Source organism: Vitis vinifera, chromosome 1, assembly GCF_030704535.1.
Source record: "Vitis vinifera cultivar Pinot Noir 40024 chromosome 1, ASM3070453v1".
In the NCBI taxonomy this organism is placed as follows: Eukaryota; Viridiplantae; Streptophyta; class Magnoliopsida; order Vitales; family Vitaceae; genus Vitis; species Vitis vinifera.
In genome coordinates, this window is record NC_081805.1 from 8,667,596 (window position 1) to 8,688,199 (window position 20,604).

General features: G+C 33.0%; 1 protein-coding gene across 25 annotated transcripts; it reads left to right on the forward strand.

The window, feature by feature from the left end:
- Window positions 1–12,923: 12,923 nt before the first annotated feature.
- LOC100855323 (endoplasmic reticulum oxidoreductin-1) lies at window positions 12,924–17,859 on the forward strand. Of its 25 annotated transcripts, none has more exons than XR_002030191.2 (6): window positions 12,925–13,280; window positions 13,851–13,923; window positions 14,007–14,097; window positions 17,042–17,160; window positions 17,271–17,360; window positions 17,624–17,859. XR_002030191.2 is itself a non-coding variant. In XM_059740046.1 (5 exons), exons 1-4 carry the CDS (start codon window positions 13,885–13,887, stop codon window positions 17,348–17,350), a joined length of 270 nt encoding a protein of 89 aa, XP_059596029.1. In that variant the 5' UTR covers window positions 12,932–13,884; the 3' UTR covers window positions 17,351–17,360; window positions 17,624–17,859. The 25 variants fall into 25 exon arrangements, 2 of the variants coding, with proteins under 2 accessions (XP_059596029.1, XP_059596031.1); XR_009466723.1 differs by having other exon boundaries at window positions 12,933–13,280; window positions 13,826–13,923; window positions 17,042–17,075; XR_009466713.1 differs by having other exon boundaries at window positions 12,934–13,280; window positions 13,826–13,923.
- The last annotated feature ends 2,745 nt before the right edge of the window (window positions 17,860–20,604 follow it).

Genomic DNA, 20,604 nt, shown 5'->3' on the forward strand with positions numbered 1-20,604 from the left:
CCCTCCCCTCCCGATTGGTACCTCGCCCTTGACATTGGAATATTTTTTTTTTCTGATTTTTTGTGCTAGTGTGAGCTTCTAACATCATGGTTCTAATTCATACTTGGGTCCCAACAAATCCTCAAGGTGCTGAAAGACTACCCCCGGGTATCATTGTATCTAAGTCAAATTTCTATCTCCGTAGATTATGGGGTTTGCCTAGTATGGGGAAACCTCTCTCTCTCTCTCTCTCTCTCTCTCCCTCTCCCCTCTCCCAGTTGGTACCCCACCCTTGGCGTTGGAGTATATTTTTTCTGATTTTCTGTGCTAGTGTGAGCTTTTGACATCATGTTCCCCCTCCCCTCCCGATTGGTACCTCGCCCTCGACATTGGAATATATTTTTTTCTTATTTTTTGTGCTAGTGTGAGCTCCTGACATCATGGTTCTAATTCATATTTGGGTCCCAACAAATCCTCAAGGTGCTGAAAGACTACCCCCGGGTATCACTGTATCTGAGTCAAATTTCTATCTCCGTAGATTATGGGGTTTGCCTAGTATGGGGAAACCTCTCTCTCTCTCTCTCTCTCTCTCCCTCCCCTCTCCCGGTTGGTACCCCACCCTTGGGTTGGAGTATATTTTTTCTGATTTTTTGTGCTAGTGTGAGCTTTTGACATCCTGTTCCCCCTCCCCTCTCGATTGGTACCTCGCCCTCGACATTGGAATATATTTTTTCTGATTTTTTGTGCTAGTGTGAGCTCCTGACATCATGCTTCTAATTCATATTTGGGTCCCAACAAATCCTCAAGGTGCTGAAAGACTACCCCCGGGTATCATTGTATCTGAGTCAAATTTCTATCTCCGTAGATTATGGGGTTTGCCTAGTGAGGTGTGTCTTTTACCATAACCTTGATGCGATTTGTAGTTGAGTTGTTAATTAATCCATTATAAAATGAATCTGGGGAGGAATCTGGTGTTGTTTCCCCTTGGGCTAATTGCACATTGATTACAGGACCAACCACTGATCATTAAGTTTTGGGCATGGTTTGAGATTTTAGCTTGGTCACTAAATTTGGTGTTCTTGCTGAGAAATGCACCAGTGCACATGTTTGCTGGATGTCAAGCTTGCTTCGGTCCAATTGAGACAAAAAGGGCACCAATTGTCATGTATAGATGTCAAATCCAATCTGATAAAAGCTCTCTATGGATGCTTCTTCAATATAACTGTCAACAACACTTGCTGTCCTAGGCTTACTATATATACTAATTTTTTTAATTTTTTATAATATATAAAATAATAAAATATATATTTCTGATGTCACCGATTCGACCGCAGTTCGACCGTCGATTTGACCAATGAACCGTGAACCGATAACTTTTCTGATTCAATGATTGACCCGATTTTGAAAACATTGGTTTTCACTAAAAATAACTTATTTCTTTTTTTAAAAAATCCACATACAAAATTTGATTCCAAAATAATATCCAATATAATGCGTCTTTACTACATAAGCATTTATATTATAAAACCGTTGTTGGTAAGTACGGTTTTGACAATTTTTTTTAATGTTTATTTATATAATTTTATTTACTTTTATATATATATATATATATTATGAACAAATTATTATGTATTAAAATAAAAATATAATAAATTTAAAATTTAAATTGAACTCATATACATGTGAAATCATATATCAATACATTATAGTATATAAAAATAATAATTAATTAATATAATAATTTAGATATATATACATATATATTTTGCAAATATGATTTCATATTTTATTTGTTTTAAATAAATATAATTTATTATATTTAATTTATATTTAAAAATAATTAATTAATTATAATTTATATTAAATATAACTCTAATTTTTGAATAAAATTAAACAAAAATATTTTTATATCAAATTAAAAATACCAATTATTTATTTCATATATTATTATTTTTAAATAATCATATAAGTTTATTAACTACTTACATATTTTTAATAAATAAAAATAAAAATAATATAATAAATTTATTTTTAAAAATAAAGTTATAATGTATATAGTAAATCTAAATGGTAATTGGTGACTATAACTTCAAAATCAAGTTTATTAAAGCTTAAAACGGTAGTTGATGATTACAATTTTAATTTTTTTTAAACTGTCACAGCCATAACTATTAATTATGGAGCCACATAGAGTGCTGAGATGCCCCCTGCCATGTAGATCAAATTATTGGAAAATAGATGGGATTTAGTCCTGGACCTGAAATTTTTATCCATAAATTTTTACTATCAAAATAAGTTTATTATTTGAGTTTTAAATTATTATTTTTAAATTATTAAACTTGTTAATGAATATAACACATTAAGTATTATTTATTTGCCTATAATTGTTTTTATATTGATTGAATCATTATTTAAGTTTAACTTATTTTTAAAAATTACTAGACTTATTAAATAATCAAATGCATTAAGTCTTTTTTAATTTAGAGTTTATTTATCTAGTGAAAAAAAAATGGAAAAAAATGATTCTATATATAAAAAGGAAATAATAAAGTTGTTGTAAATCAATTTTTATTCATAAATTTATGATATTAATTAATTTACTATTTGAGTTTCAAATTATTTTTAAATATATATATATATATATATATAAAGAAACTAATTTAGGTATTTAAAATAAATTTTGATTTATGATTTTTTAATGTTATTGAGTTTAATGATTTTTTAAATATTATTTAAATTAATTTTTGAGTTTCAATTTATTTTTTAAAATTAATAAAATTTTATACATCAAGTATAGTTTGATTTGATTAATTTACTTAATGATTTTTTAAAAAAAATTAAAGGAAAAATAAAAATACTAGATCATGGAAAGAGAAAGGAAATGATATTAAATTCACTTTTATATACTTTTTTTTTTTTTTTTTCAAAATTTTCTATATATTTTTTTTTTTAGTTTTTTTTTTCTTTGAATCTTTCCTTGATACTTTTGGGAATCTTAGCATTAAGTCTTTCCAAGAGTGTCAATAGCATTTACTCAACTTTCTGCTTTAGAGGAATAATTTCTTATGATCTTTCAAGCGTGCATATGGGAGAAGCAGAGGATGGTCGATGTTATTCAAATTAATGCTTTAGAAATGGAGTGGAAATAAAGCTATACAAGCCATTTTACCCTTTCTAATCATCCAATAGGCATTAAGAAAAAAAAGAACAATTTGCTGCGTCCATCACCATGTGTTTGGAAAAGGATGGTCAATACTTCAATTAGTTTCTTACATTCATATCCGGGTCACTTTCCCTGCCTCATCCTCACCTCACCTAAATCATGCTGTGCATATATGCTAGAGACAAAGGCGAAATCCTCATCGAAACTGTTGATTTTGGGTAAAATACTGATCAAGTTAGATATAAGTTTCTCAAATGAAGCATCAACGTTGTGATCTTCTCGTACATTTTCAAAATCCTGGTGTTTTCCAGGAAAAAAAAAAGTCACGTGCGAAAGCATTGGACGCAGGGGACCAGGTCTGGTAATGTAAGGGGAGAGTTACCAATTCAAGAAGAAACAAAAGATGATTGATCTTTTTTTGTTGTCTACGAATGCCACATTTGGATGCCGGAGATTAATTCTGAACCCTGCAATTCTCTAAGTGTCGGATGGTGCTTTAATAGGTTTTGTCATAATCTGGGTCCTTTTCTTAGTGTGAATCATTTTATTTTAATTGCAACTACGTCTAGCGTGTCATCTTCTCTGTTTGAAAGTCGCGGACTTGGAGTCAAAATAAGAGAGGGTGAACAATTCATTTTTGGCAGGTTTACTTTGGAGGAAGGCGACACAAACTCATTAACGAGGAATGTATTTCCTCTCGTATAGGCGAGGAACATGATATTTGGAAAGGAAATGGACTATTTTAACCCTATACTAAACAATTGTTAAATATTTGAATATTTAAAAATAAATAATTATAAATATAATTAAATAATTGTATATTTGAATATGTAAAATTACTTAAATGTTTTTAAATTATTAAAAATACTATATATTTGCTAAACATACAAATCATATATTTTTCTAATCTATAGTTATAATATCTCAAATTTAGTCATAGAAAACCCGGAATAATAACTTTAAAATCCTAAAAATACTGTTCTGTCCAATTGATCCCCACATAATTATTTTCAATTTTTAAAAATCAATTTCATAATTTAAACTAATGATTTGTTTAAAAATAAAAATAAATGCAAATGATAAAAATAAATTTTATTCATTTAAATGAGATATTTTTTTAATATTTAATAATAATGGTGAAAATTATGAGCATAAAGAAAAAGTGATAAGTTATACACTTCAAAAACTGTCATATTCATTAGATTCTTTTTCCTAGACTACATGTGAAAACTTCAATAAAATTCTTGATTTGGGATTCATTACCTTACATTCTTTTTCTTATATTGAACCGGTGCCGTGTATGACCTATGCCCTGTCTTGGTTGCTTCCTTGCATATGCCAACCACTTTACCTTTAAAAATCTTACATTCATTACCTTACAATAAAGTGATAAGTTATGTTCAACCGAATTCTTCAAAAATTCAGTTCCTTCAATCTTTCATGCACCCTTGAAGCGTCTACGCCAATTCTAGAGATAACAGCCTGCAAAAATGAATTAATCAGGTACAATTATGTATATATAAAAGAAAGACTCGGACGATGGAATGAAATAATGTATTATATCTATAGCAGATCTTATATCTATTTTGCATCTGCATGTCTTATAATATATTATCTATTATGAAATATTCAGATACAATTATGTATGTATTATAGATATAAGACATTAGTCCGACGATGCAGATGGTTTTTTATTAATTTCGATATACCTTGGAATATATACTATAGCAGATCCTATCCCCCACTATGCATTGGTTAACAGTCACAACTTGAACTATTTCTTCTCCAAAAACCGATAACTTCATGCAACCTGAACTTCTTATTTCACCCGCTAATCAGACCTAGCTCTAAACTACAACCCATATCTCTTACAGTGATCACTGGTACCATCTGTGCGTCTTATATCTATTTTTTTCTTTCAAACTTTTTCCCTTACAAAATAAAGATCCAATTCTATATGCTTTGTTCGAGCATGAAGAATGGGATTGGCAGATAACAACACTATACTGAGATTATCACACCACAAACCTGGTATTCTAGGTATCTTGCATTGCAATTCAGATAGTAAGGATTGAATCTAGGTTACTTTAGCAACCAGTCCAACTAAACTTCTATATTCTGCCTCTGTGCTGGAACGAAAAACTGCTTGTTATTTTTTGGAATGCCAAGACATAATATTATTGTTAAAGAAGACACAATGACCTAAAAATTGATCGTCTATCATTAGGGTCTGAACCCCAATCAACATCAGAAAATCCAACTAAACTCAACTCAATAACTTTCTTTAGATGAATGCTATAGTCCTTGGTTACTCTTAAGTACCTCAGAATACGTTTTACAATCTTCCAATGTTCATCTATAGGCCTTTGCATAGACTGACAAACTTTATTGACATTGTAAGCCAATTCAGGTCTAGTTACAGTAACATATTGTAAAGCTCCTACTGTACTTTTGTATAGTTGGGCATCTTCAACAAGAACTCCATTTTGGGAACTAATCTTTAAGCCATTGGTCATGGGAGTGAGAAGACCCTTGGCTTACAACATTTTAGTTTTCACCAAAAGATCCCTTATATACTTCTGTTGAGACATATGAAATCCATTCACTGTATGATGAGTAACCTGAATGCCTAGAAAATAGGCTATTTCTCCTAGATTTTTCAAAAAGAACATGACATCCAATTGTTTGATAAGAGTAGTGACTACCTCTGCATTGCTTCAAGTTGTCAAAATATCATCTACATAAACAAGAATGTAAGCGGTATGGGTTGTTGTAATCATGAAAAAGAAAGATTGATCTACCTTGGAAGAGACAAATCCAAACTGCAAAAGAGCTTTGTGAAGCCTCTCAAACTAGGCTTGCAATGCCTGTTTGAGTTTATAGAGAGCTTTATGCAGTCTACAAACATATTCAGGGTGTTTTTTCATCAACAAAGCCTTGAGGTTGTGACATAAACACTTCTTCTTGTAAAATACCATTCAAAAAGGCATCATTTATATCCAATTGCCTAACACTCTAACCTCTAGATAAGACAATGATGAGTACAATCCAGATAGTTGTTGGTTCCACAATTGGGTTAAAAGTCTCATTAAAATCAAATCCAGCTTGTTGATGGAAACCCTTGGCTACCAACATAGCTTTGTATTTTTCCACACTACCATTAAGATTTTCTTTGACCCTATAGACCCATTTATAGACAATAGGTATTCTTCCTTCAAGTAAAGGTACTAAAGACCAAGTTTTGTTTCTTTGCAAAGCTTCAAACTCAAATATCATGGTTTGTTTCCACTCATCTTTTTATAAAGCCAACTCAATTGTCTCTGGCTTTTTTATTGCTGCAATATACACTTTAGGTTTGGTAATGCCATTTTTGCTTCTTGTTGTCATGACATAGGTATTCCCTTGACCTCTTGGTTGACCTACCCTCCTATTCAAATCAATATTACTAAAAGAAACAAAATCTTGCACAACAACATCAATTACTAGAGAAACATAATGTACATTAGGAACAAAAGGTAAATCAACCTCATTGATTGGCCTATCAATGGAAGTAACAACATGACATGAGTATGAAATAGGATGAGAATGAGTTTGAGAGGAGACCTTTAGAATAGGTAGACTAGAAAATGAGGCAGAATTAGATAGTGAAGAGGAATTATGAATAGAGTAAGAAGATTGACCAGTTTAAGCAAATGGAAATGTTGTTTCATCAAATATAACATCTCTAGAAATATACAACTTGCCATTTGAATCCAAACACTTATATCTATTGTGGTTTAAGTTGTATCCCATAAAAGTGCAAATAATGCTCCTAAATTTAATTTATGTTTGTTAAAGGGACAAGTATTAAGATAACATGCACAACCAAACACTTTTAGAAAAGAATAGTTGGGTTTGGTTTTGAAGAGAAGTTATAAAGGACATTTTTGTCTTAGGATAGGAGTTGAAAGTCTATTATGAAGAAACACATCAACTTTGAAAGCTTCGTCCTAATATTTGAGAGGGATTGAAGATTTGGCTAACAAGGCTAAACCATTTTCAATAATGTGGCGATGTTTCTTTCGGCCACTCCATTTTTTTCTTGAGTATGAGGGCAAGACACTATATGAATGATACCATGTTGAGTAAGGAATGATTGAAAAGACTTGAACTCACCACCCTAATAAGATTGAAAGGCTTTTATTTTGGAATCAAGCTAAAGTTCAACTTGAGGTTTGAAATTGATAAAGGTTTGGATAACATTAGATTTATTTCTAAGAGGATACAACCAAGTGATTTAGAATAGGCACCGAAAAATGAACATAGTATCTATAACCATTACTTGAAGAGACAAGTGGGGGCCCATATATCAGAATGAATCAATTGTAGAGGAACAATGTAAACTATTTTAGACCTAGAAAATGGAAATTTATGAATTTTGTTTAAACAACATGATGAACAAAATGAAAGAGTCATTTTATTGATATTAAGGACATTACATTATGAAAGAATTGTTTTTATAACTTGAATAGAAGGATGACCTAATCTGGCATGCGAGAGATAAAAAACATTTGGCTTTATTGAATCATAAGAATTTGAAACAATACAAGTTTGAACATTGCGACTTTTTATAGTAGAGGACGATTGACAAATATTAAAGGTAATATTTGATAAATCAAACGAGTATAGACCACCTTTAACGATCCCTGCAAAAAAACAACCTCAGAATCCTAATCTTTACCAAAACAAGCATCAGAATGGAATTCAAAGAAGACATTATTGTCTTTTGCAAATCTGGAAACATTGAGCAGATTCTTTGTAATAAAAGGAGCCAAAAGCATATGATTTAAGAAAAACACTTTAGGAGTACAAGAGGTAATTAAAGAAGAATGACCAATTTGTGAAATTGACAAACCTGAACCATCACCAATCTGCACTTTGTCTTGACTAGTAAATTCATTGTTATGGTGAAGATTATTGGCATTTGGAGTCACATGATTCGAAGCACCAAAATTAGGGTACCAAGAGTTATCATTGAACACCTTAAGTGTTGTAAACAAAGCTGAGGAAGATGAGAGACTTGGCTAAAATAAGCATGAGGAGCACCATCATTCTGAGAAGATGAGGTTGGACTAACAAAACTTGGATCAAACCTGTAGTAACACCTCTCAACTTCATGTCCAAACCTTCTATAAAGTTGGCATTGAGGTTTGCCATTATTATTCTATTTGTTATTCCAGCTAGATCTCCCACCATTTCCTTTGCCTACATTAAAATTTCTACCTTTATAGGAGTTTCCTCTACCAAAGTTTCTAGCATTGTAATTTCCATTGAAACAACCTCCATTACCTTGACTAGCACCTCAATCTCTTTCTTATCCAAAGTTGGTAGAAAAATTGCCTCTGCCACAACTTCCATAACCATTATTAGTAGGAGACGAGGCAAAATTGGCACTTGGTGCAGAGTCAAGAGATTTAACATTCTTTTCAATTCTAGCTTCTTATGCCATAATCAAATATTGAACTTCTTCCACTGTGTAAGACTCAGATCTAGTAAGAATGGAGGTGATGAAAGCATCATACTCATTAGTGAGGTCATTTAGAATAGCATCAATATGGACCTTATCTGTGAGAATGTGACCAACCGAGGTTAAAGAATCAACACAACTCTTGATTTTGGATTAGATATTCAACAACATTCAAAGATCCTTTTTTCGTAGCCTTAAGCCAATCCTTAAACTGTCCAATTTTAATCCTGATTTGAGATGCAAAATATTACTCTAATTTCACCCAAACTTGAAAAGAGGTTTCATATCCAACTAACTTCAGAAGAACTTTCTCAGAGATTGACGGGAACAACCATGAGAGAAGCAATTGGTCCTGTTGTTCCCACTCAACAAAGACTCTATTCACATTTCCAACTTGTGCAATTTCTTTTAACATAAACTGTAGAGGAATTGTAGACTCAAAGAAGGCAAATCTTTGTAATCCATAACGTTTGATCACATAAACCATTTGTTGTTTCCAGATGAGAAAATTGTTGTAATCAAGTTTCACAAAAAAGGAATGTGTGAAACTTACAAGTAAAAAATTGTGATTGTTCTTGAGTTGCCATTGATGAATCTTGAGCAATGGTTTGAATCAGAGTCTCCATCAAAGGCATTTATGGATCAAGACTCCAAATTCCAGAGTAAATAATGCCTTTTCAGTCTGAAATTTTCAACAAACTACAAAAAAAACCCTAAGAAAGAAAACCTTAACTTTCTATTCCACCATTTTTTGACTTTCCAAACCCTAGAAATTTGTAGCCTTAGAAAGCTTTGATACCATATGAGATAACTTAACGGAGAAAAGAATTTCTCATTTTGCTAAAATTAATGATTACAACAAAGTATTAAAATACCATTTTCAACAACTAACTAATTATGTTTTATTCTAACAAATCAACTAACTAATTCTATTTTATCTTAACAAATCTATATATGTGGACAACTTTCATTAACCACTATTCCTAACAACCAATAGTGATATAGGTGGGAGTGCATACCATGGACGGTTGAGTAGGAGTAAGAAAAGTAAGCCTAGAAATAAGATCTTTCACATGCGTTCTTTTGTTTCATTCTAACGCACTTCGATCAAATTTAGATAAGTTATAGCCCTGGCAGGGCATACTTTCTTCCTTGACTAGTTTTAGCCTTCCTTTTTTTCTCCTTATGCTTCCAACAGTACTTGATAGGCGCAAAAACCAAAAACTCAGATGGGAAAACCCAAAAGGAACTTGGGGAACATTATTTTTTTTATGTACGAGTCCACTCTTGTGGAAGAGACAGGTGGAGTGCAACAATGGGAAGATTTTTTGGGTTTGAGTGCTCCTTATTGACCCTACACATGAGACAACTAGTATACATACACCATGACATCATGAAATTAGCTAATGAAAGCCACACGCCATTGACATCATGAAATTACCTGTCATTTGGGCCAAAATGGCCCACTTTTTAAACTTAAAGCTGACAACGGGCTGATTTTGAAACTATTGTTCAAAATAGCCCTTTGAAGCCACATCAACTCATAAAATCAATATTTTATACCCTTTTTACTTTACCTTTTCTCCAGCCATCCCCAAGCTCTATTCTCTCCCATTCTACTATCTCTCTGTGCAATTTTTTTTTTGTAAACCCTAGCCCCACCAGTGTGCCACTAAAAAAGACGGTGGAACTACAAAAAAGTTTAAGGTGAGTCATAATCTTCTTTTTGGCTTATATAAAGTTTTTGACACTTTCCAATTTTTTTTCCATCTTAAAATCTCGGTTTTTAGAATTTTTTTTGTTGGGCTGTGTTGATTGTGGCTGTGTTGATTGTGTTTTGTTGCTATGTTTGGTTGGTGAGAATTGGCTACAAGGAGAGTAAATTATTGTTACAAAAAACCGAGGCCCTCCCATTGCAACTGTTGGGCTTAATTAAAATGAGTTTTTAACAAAACAAGAATAGGAAATGAGATGGTTGTTGTTTAAAAAAAATGGAGGTTTTGGGTTTGTTTTTTTTTTGTATTTAAGTCCATGTATACACAAACACATGTACATTAAAATCTGTCATTATTTTTTACTTAAATAAATATAATTTTTTTTTATGTAATAACCTTTTGTTATTATTTATGTGAAGGCAATTATGACTGATTCCACAGTAGAAGTGCTATGTTATTGGAATGGAATAATTTTGAACAGAAACGGATTTGAGATATATTGGAAATAATGTAGAGACTGAGCCTATAGATGTGCCTAGCTAATACTTACACAAAAGAGGGTTAGCTCAATTGGTAGCTAGCTCCCTTATGGATCCATAAGGGAAGGGATTCGAATCCCCTTCCCTTCAAAATTGCGCAAGCCCCATTCGGACAGCCCGTCCGGACAGTCGGCCAGGCCCGTTGATTGGTCAACGGGCTCAATGGCCCGCCCCGGGCTGGGCCATGGGCCTTACTCCTCCGGGCAAAACTCTCTGTTCGGTTATTGTTTGAGTTTTGGGTCAAAATGGCCCATTTTTTAAACTTAACGTTGAAAACGGGCTCATTTTCAAACTATTGTTCAAAATGGCCTCTTTGATGCCATGTAGGCGCCACGTAAGGGTCTGCAACGGGCCGGGCCGGGCCATTGAGCCCGTTGATTGGTCAATGGGCCGGGCCGGGCTAGGCCCTTAGTATATCTAAGGCCCATGGCCCAGCCTGTGGGCCCTCAAGCTGGGTGGGCTGTCCAGACAGGCTTACGCGAGCCGGCTAGGTGGGCTGCCCGGGTGAGTTTGGGTAAAAATTAAAATAGTTTTCAGTTTTGAAGGGAAAGGGATTCGAACCCCTTCCCTTATAGGAGCTAGCCACCAATTGAGCTAACCCTCTTTTGTGTAAGTATTTTGCATTAGTTATATATATATTAGAAATGTTGTATGATTTTTGAAAAAAAAATAAAAGTGAGCTGGTTGTTCAACGGTCACATGACCGTTGAACATGCCTACCACTCATAATTCAATATTATGACTGTTGAACGGTCTTGAAATTTAAAAAAAATAAAAAATTAAATCCTAATATTTAAATCCCTATAAATATTAAATACCCTCAATTTTTTTTCTATTCTCTCAACTCTTAAGCTCTCTCCCATTCCACAATCTCTACATTATTTCCAATATATCTCAAATCCATTTCTCTTCTCAAAATTGTTCCATTCCAATAACATAGCACTTCTACTGTGGAATCAGTCATAATTGCCTTCACATAAATAATAGCAAAAGGTTATTACATAAAAAAAATTATATTTATTTAAGTAAAAAATAATGACAGATTTTAATATACATATGTTTGTGTATACATGGACTTAAATACAAAAAAAAAAAAAAAAAACCCAAAACCTCCATTTTTTTAAACAACAACCATCTCATTTCCTATTCTTGTTTTGTTAAAAACTCATTTTAATTAAGCCCAACAACTGCAATGGGAGGGCCTCAGTTTTTTGTAACAATAATTTACTCTCCTTGTAGCCAATTCTCACCAACCAAACATAGTAACAAAACACAATCAACACAGCCACAATCAACACAGCCCAACAAAAAAAATTCTAAAAACCGAGATTTTGAGATGGGAAAAAAAATTGGAAAGTGCCAAAAACTTTATATAAGCCAAAAAGAATATTAGGACTCACCTTAAACTTTTTTGTAGCTCCACCGTCTTTTTTAGTAGCCCACTGGTGGGGCTAGGGTTTACAAAAAAAAATTGCACAGAGAGATAGCAGAATGGGAGAGAACAGAGCTCGGGGATGGCTGGAGAAAAGGTAAAGTAAAAAGGGTATAAAATATTGATTTTATGGGTTGATATTGCTTCAAAGGGCTATTTTGAACAATAGTTTCAAAATCAGTCCGTTGTCAACTTTAAGTTTAAAAAGTGGGTCATTTTGGCCCAAAAGTCAAATTACCTAATGAAGGCCTTAATCACTATAACAAATTTCACGTTTTGCTATCATAATTTTAGGCACAAATAAATTTTCATGGAAAAAAGAAGATTTTTGCAATAAATTTTATTTTTATGACAAATATGAATTTTTTAGCGATGAAGTTTGTATAAATGAGAAAATATTATATTTAACCATATCATATTTCATGACAAATAATTTTTCAGAAGATTTTGACATATTGAATTACACCATATTACAAGTTAAGTTTAATTTAAGTTAATTCAATATTAATTTCACACAAAATAATTAAAGAAAAGGGCTCAATCACGTCAGGTGGTAAATAGTTTTTTATGTGCCATAACATTTTAGAAAAATCAATAATTATTTTTAGGATTCAATCCAGCATTAAATCCTAAATCCATGGTTTTCAATTAAATCATTTGTACTTCTTTTTTTTTTCCCAATCAATAATTTTCTAACGGTTATTTGTCTTTCGTTTGGAAGGTTTAGATCCATGGTTTCTCTCCAACGAAACGTAGGTGTTTTCCTGAGAACCTAGGGCTTTTACACACATGGCGGTGGTGAAATTAGAGATTGTCGAGAGAAGTCATAGACGCCGATAGGGTTAGGTCGTCGGTGCTTTCCTCGTTATCCTGCTTGTTATGGCGATGAATCCAGTGATCTCGCTCTTCGGTCGCAGCAACAATTGTAACTTGCCATTGTGCGAGGGTATTTTCTTTAATCGTCTGTTTGGTTTCTGAGAGAATTGAGCAAAAGAAAAGAAAAGAAAAGTGAGAGCGAGGTGGTTAGTCTTGGATGAGTGGAGGGCTCCTATTTCATTTCCTACATTTTCTCAGTAGTGACCAATTATATGACTAATTTGATTTGAAATTTTATGCATTTTGTTATTTGAGTTTTAGATTTTTCTCAATCTAAGAGCTAGTTTTGTTTTATTAAATTTTCTCGAAAAGATTAAATCCAACTTGAGAGTTGAACCTAATATCAGAATCATTTTTTTAATTGTTGAAAGGATTGAAATTTTGTGTGATGAATTAATAACCGGTTCTTGCTCTTCCATGTATTCAATTCTATTTTGAAGATGAGTTATTGCGTGTGTGTTTGTGGACAATATTTCTGGTTTGAGGTAAATTATTACATGTCAAAACTAATCTAGATGTACAATATTTCTATTTTTATGATAGTTATTTTGTTCTACTTCAATTGATCTTGTGTTTTCACTTATAATTGACTGACTTATATCCCATTTTCTGAAGCCTGGTTGATCCATTTCTATGGTAGGCTAAGTTGTGGTGTGACTGCCCTTTCTGGCTAGATGACTTGCGAGATTCCTGTGTTTGTGAATGCCTTGAAAGTGAGTTCCCTGAATCATTTCAGAAGCCCTTTAATCATGACTTTTCATCAAAAGATCTCATTAATCAAGAGGGAAAGCCGCAGGCTGTTGTCAACCATACACTAGATGCCAAAGCTTTCAAAGGCTGGGTAGAAGTAAACAATCCATGGACAAATGATGACGAGACTGACAATGGTGGATTCTTTTTAGTCAATAACACTGTATCTTTTTTGCCTTTAAGTTACTCTTATGGTTTTGATGGTTCATTTTCATTTGCAGCAGAGATGACATCTGAATTAGTGTTGGGGTTCCTAATCAGGGTTTAGGGCTGGCTAAGTTCTGACATTTTTCTTGCTTTTGCTATTTTTTCCTTTAAATCTATCTCAGTTGAAGCTATTTCCTTCTCTATTTTTTACCACTGTTATTTCTTTCTTTGCTATGTCACCTGCTTATAAAACTTAGATCTTCACACTTTTAAAACCTTAGTTTTGTTAAGCTATATTACCCATCTTCCTTATAGTTTGACATGCATGGAGAATGTGATTAAATGTAGTAGTAGTAAACTAGTATATGGTAATATTGTTTTCCTCGTCAAAGTGAGCATTGTATAGTTGTTGTTTGGTTCCTTTAGCTTATTTAGCTTATCATAATTTTAACTTTAAATGATTATTATATTTAACATGGTCACTTTGTATCTTGTTTTAGTTTATTGTATGGGCTCCAACAAGGGAGAGAGCAATTGAGCTTATGAAAAGGGCTCTTGATGACACTATTACATTAAAGAAAAAATAGTTACCTGGTTAGTCAGGAGAAAAAATGCTGGCATTTCCCTTTTGGACTTTCTCTGTTTGTTTCTTGGAAATAACAGGGGAAAAAATATAAAGAATATCCAATAATTTTCCTTCTAATTCTTACCCTAAATGATTGGTGGCAAGGCTTATTTTTGTGCCCTTGGGTAAACATAGGGTACAGATACACATTTTAGAGGAGTATTCTGAATAATAGAGTTATAAAAAGCAGGGCGGAAATTATGCACTGTTTGGTTTTACATGGCAACAAATACTGGAAACAATTTTTCGTTGCTCCATGTGTTTGCGTAAGAAAATTGCTCTCATTCATCCCATTCATATTGTTCATTCACTGATATGAAGACCTTCAAGATGATGGATCTTCATAAGCCCCCCCGTATTAGATTTTGCTTATTTTGCATTTTTTCCCACTAAATGCAGTTTTATATCTAAAAATCCAGCCTATAGATAAAAAAATTATAAGAATTTTGATGTCAACTTTCTTCTTCGAAAACCACTTTGGACAGTCATAGAAATAGACCATGAAAACCACAGCATACTCCCAAAAGGAACTAAGCTAGCACGAATGGTTGTTACCCCAACGCCACTTCCTCCCTTAGGCCATCCCATACAGAAGTATGATTAGGATACACTATGATCAGGATAGCTCTTGATGTCAAGTAAGACAACATAAGTGCATAAATGGGGATTGGGGGGGGGGGGGGGGGTGTGATCAAAGGGATTGGGGGGGGTGTGATCAAAGGCCCTTTCCGGCTTACTCCTTTGATGGATTTGTGCAGTGTCTCCTTAAGACTCATGATTGAAAAGTGAAGGATCCACATCTTTAATAATGGGTGGCAGTTCACCATTGTCACAACCTATCTTCCAAGTCTTGTGCTCTTGTTGTGTGAAATTATTAATAAGTAGCATCAATGAACCAACAAATCCCTACATGGAACCTTTGACAGTTCAAATAGTGCCTGGAATTTGGACTTGAGCAAAAAGAGTTTACTCCTTTTTGTTTGAGGCTGATGACAGTTGACACTATCCCTTATTCTTTAAAAGTTCCTAATGTTTATAGAACATCAGCTTCACTTTGTAGGATTTTGGTGGTCAGGATAATGTATTAACATTTGTTTATGAACCATATTCTGCTATTCTTTTCATATTTCAAAATATATACTCATATATAGCCATTATTTCTGTATAAGATTTTAACTCTCTCTTTCTCTCTGTCATGCCATATCTTATTGACAAAGTTATTACTAAAATTTTAATTCATCTAATGCCTTAAAAAACAATTTGATTCTTATATAGATTCCTCCATTGTGGAGGCAATATTTCCAAAACACTCAAGGTCTTATGTTTGTGGTGGATAACAATGATAGAGATCAAGTTGTTGAGGTCAGGAATGAGTTGCATAGGATGTTGAATGAAGTATCTTACTATTTAGTAAAACCCATCTCTATGTATAACATTCACAGTCATCAGACAAGAACTGATGTTCAGGCCAGTCAAGAGGCTAGGAGCATTGGTTAATCTGTCAGTCACTCCAATTAAGAATTAAATATTGTTGTCATTTTGGAAGGAAATATAACTGGTTGGAAAGGCTTGTCCGGGAGAGGTTTGCTATAACTTCCTGGTCTCTCAAAATAGGTTATGGTACCAATTTTATGGCTGGGGTCCATCTTAATTTTCTTTTTAGCATGGTAGCACCCTATGAAACATGTTATGTTGCATGGTATGCTATTGATGAATATTAATATTGGATGAAGGAACTAAATTGAAGCAAAAGTAAATGTCATTTTTGCAGCATCACTTAAGCATGTTATTGGATAGTATTCTGTTGAGTCATATTGAATTTTTTTTACCACAAAGTAATTAAAGGGATACGAATTCCACTCGTCAATAATAATAATAATGCTGGTTATTTTAATCTGGCCGAAAACAAGTGGCAGATTCCATATGACGTGGATTCTAGTTATGCATATTGGGGTTTGTGTAGAGATTGTTGTTAGCTAAAAGGTGGCCGAGAGGATTTGGCCCCTGAATTCTTTGACTAGTCCATGATGTTGTGTTGGCTGCATAAGTGGGTACTAGATGGCAATTTGTTTGTGTTATTACTTGTTAACAAGAGCATGTAACTAGAGAAGGCTTTTTATCACATTATTTACTTGCAGTCCATTATTTCTAAAGCTATTTTTTTTGGCATCGCTGCCATTTTTTTTCATGTCTTCTTAGTGGGAGAGACAACAAAAACATTTATTAATAGTTCCATTTTTCAGTTACAAATTGAAAATTTAAAATAAAATGGGGGCAAGAAGACTAATGTTAAGGATTTTTTATTTTAGGATGAGCTCCATGATGCTGTGCTACTTGTATTTGGTAAGAAACAAGATCTCCCTAATGCAATGAATACTGCAAAGATAATTGATAAGCTTGGCCTCCACTCTCTCCTGTAGCATCACTAGTAAATTTTCTGGCTATATTGCCATCTAATAGTTTATTTTATAGTCTCAATCTTGTCTTGAAAGTCCTGCTGGTAGATGGTTTTTAATTTTGCTTATATGGTATTTCCAGGTACATCCAGATTCCAGAGCACCTGTGCAACCTCTAGTGAAGGGCTTTACGGGGGGATTGGATTGGCTCTTCAACAATAATGCTAACAAGGTATGAATTAAAAAATTCTTTCCCTTCTATAAAGAAAGTTTTAGGTCTAGAATACAAGACTTCAATTTGACCATCTAATTATTGAAGTTTTCCATCATTAACTATTATTCTGTCTGCTACTTTTTGATGCTCAAGTTCACTTCGATTGAACCGACTACCAGGGCCATTTCCAAGATAGAGATTTATAATGAACTTTTAAGTGATATATGTTTCCATTATTTTCTTCCCCCATTTTTTTCATGATATTTCCCCTATGATTGTAGGCTTGAGGCAATTGAGGAGTCTATTCCTGTGGATGGGTGGTCTTGGATGTAGGGGTGAATATTATCTAGTTATCTTCATTTTTCTTCGATTTTTTCTTCCCCTTTTCTTTTTATATTTTTCCTTGAGACAGTTGGCTTGTAGTAATGCCTTTTTCTTGAGGAAGCTTTTATTTAGGACAACAAATTTGTACTAGAAGAATGGTCGGTTGGATATAAATATACTCGACAAGTTTTTATGGGGGTTGTAGATGTTACACTTGTAGCTGGTGTTGAAACTAATTTGATGTACATCCCACTTTGAAATGGAATTTTATAATATTATAGGAGTTCTTTCTTTTAATTCTATAATTTTCAATGGGTGGCATGATAGATGAGATAATCCACAGATGTTCACTGCATGCAGTTGGAAATGCCCTTATTAGTCACTTCAATGATCTCTTAAATGCATGAGATGGTTCTTTATTTTATTTTGAGACTCCTTCAATCTATACCCCTACCATGATTATTTCACTAGAAATAATATGCCAACGGTAGGCTTTTCTGTCTTGACAACTTGCTAAAATATATTTTACTATAAATTATATTTTTTCATGCTAAAAAGGTTGATCTTTTGCCATGAATTTTTTTATGGCAAAAAAAGTTACCTTTTACCATGGTTATTTTTATGAGAAATGATATGTTCCCACAGATTTTATTTTATGAAAAAAAAGTAACATATTACCATAAATTTTATTTTGTGGTGAAAAATGACATGTTACCACAAATTTTATTTTATGAAAAAAAATATTTATTTTGTTATACAATTAAATTTTATGGTTAAAAATAATTACTCAGGAATTTATAACAATAAACTCACCACAAATTATTTTTTATGAAAAAAAAAAAATCTTCTACCACAAAATACTATTTTCTTAACCACAAAATAATTTATGGCAAAAACATATATTTACTATAGTGTATCCATGTCATTTACTGGTCACAGACTCGCAGCTTCGATCAAAGTAAAACTGTAGGGGCTTAGGAATTTTCGGTGACAATGGAAATAAATTTTCCTGAAATATTTGTAGACTATTAAAGTCTTGCATCCTTTTTAAGGTATTAAAGAATTTTCATAAATTGACTTGAAAAATACAAAAGAAAAAGGGGGTCCTACAGTGGTTAAAAAATATTATAAAATTAATGCACTTGCATAATTAAAATCAATGCTCCCAAAATGCCCTTCTTACTCGCTCGTAGAAAAAAGGAAGACATGTTTAACCATAAATGTTACAAAGAATATTCGGATTCATAAAAAATCCATCAATAATGAATCTCCAAAGATGGATTAAAAAAACAAAGTAAAACAAAGAAATGATAATGGACCGCCAAAGAATGGCTATTGGACAATAAGAAGGGAAGGAGAACATATGGAGTAACATGTGCTACTATGACAAAATAAAAGGTCTACAATTCTTAAGGATGTACTTATTTTTCTTAATGATGAATTTGGGGTTTCCAAGTCCATTTCGAGGTGGAGGATGACCTCCAATCACTTCTTAAGGGTTCCTAAATGAACACATAACCATAATAAGGGATATGAAGGTTTCGGTTTCTCTAGGAATGAATGTACTTATTTTTCTTAAAAATGTACTGATGCTCTAAAGTCTGTTCTGGGGTGGGATATGACCTCCAATCACTTTTCAAGGGTTCCCAAAAGAATGTATAGATCATGATAAGAGAGATAGAGGTCTTGGTTCCCTTAGGAATAAATGTACTTATTTTTCTTAAAGATGTACTTAAGGTTCCAAAGTTCGTTCTAAGGTGGGGGGATGGCCTTTAATCACTTCCCAAGAAACCCTAAAGGAATATTTAGACCATGATAAGGGAGATAAGAGTCCTTGTTCCCCTACAAATAAATGTACTTATTTTTCTTAAGAATGTACTTGGGATTTCAAAGTCTGTTCTGAGGTAGGATACAATTTACAATCACTTCCTAAGGAACCCCAAAAAAATATATAGACCATGATAAGGGAGATAAGAATCCTAGTTCCCCTAGAAATGAATGTATTTATTTTTCTTAAGGATATTCTTAGGTATCCAAAGTTCGTTCTAGGGTGGAGGACAACCTCCAATCACTTTTTAAGGGTTCCCAAAGGAATATATAGACCATGAATAGAGAGATAGGGGTCTCGGTTCTTCTAAGAATGGATATATTTATTTTTCTTAAAGATGTACATGGGGTTCCAAAGTCCTCTTTAATGTAGAGGAACACTTCAAATCACTTCTTGAGGATTCTTAAAGGAATATATTGGTCATAATAAGGGTGATTGGGGTCTTGCTTTCCCTTAGAAAAAATGTACGTATTTTTGTGAAGAATATACTTATTTTTGTTAAGAATCTACGTGAGGTTCTAAAGTCCATTTTGGGGTAGCAGAAAGCTTCAAATTACTTATCGAAAGTCTCTAAAGGAATATATAGGTCAAAATAAGAGTGAATGGGTTTTGGTTCCCCTTAAAGAGAATGTACTTATTTTTCTTAAGGATATATACTAAAAATCCATTCAGGTCGAGGAAATGCCTTAAACCATTTCCCAAGGGTCCCTAAAGGAACATATAGGTTATAAGGGTTATTGGGGTTATGGTTCCCTTGTAAAAAATGTACTTATTTTTCTTGTGGATATATGTGGGGTTCCGAACTCTTTTTCAAGGTAAGGAAACACCTCAAATCACTTTTCAAGGGTTTCCAAAGGAATATGTAGGTCATAATAAAGGTGATTGGGTTCTCAATTCCTTTTGGAAAAAAATGTATGTGTTTTTGTAAAGAATATACTTATTTTTCTTAAGGAATGTACATATTTTTCTTCAGTATGTGGAGTTCAAAATTTGATTTTAGAGTGGGGTGAGGTCACAAATCACTTCTTGAAGCCCCCTAAATGACTATTTAGGACATAATAAGGGTTATTAGGGTCACGATTCACCCTAAAAATAAATTGTACATATTTT

What these genes read in the sequence shown, in the direction of transcription:
- LOC100855323 (XM_059740046.1), top strand. Translation starts at nt 13,885, where the DNA reads ATGACTTGCGAGATTCCTGTGTTTGTGAATGCCTTGAAA. An exon ending in TGTTTGTGAATGCCTTGAAA is followed by an intron (nt 13,924 to 14,006) that starts GTGAGTTCCCTG and finishes GGAAAGCCGCAG; the next exon opens with GCTGTTGTCAACCATACACT. An exon ending in TGCTGTGCTACTTGTATTTG is followed by an intron (nt 17,076 to 17,270) that starts GTAAGAAACAAG and finishes TGGTATTTCCAG; the next exon opens with GTACATCCAGATTCCAGAGC.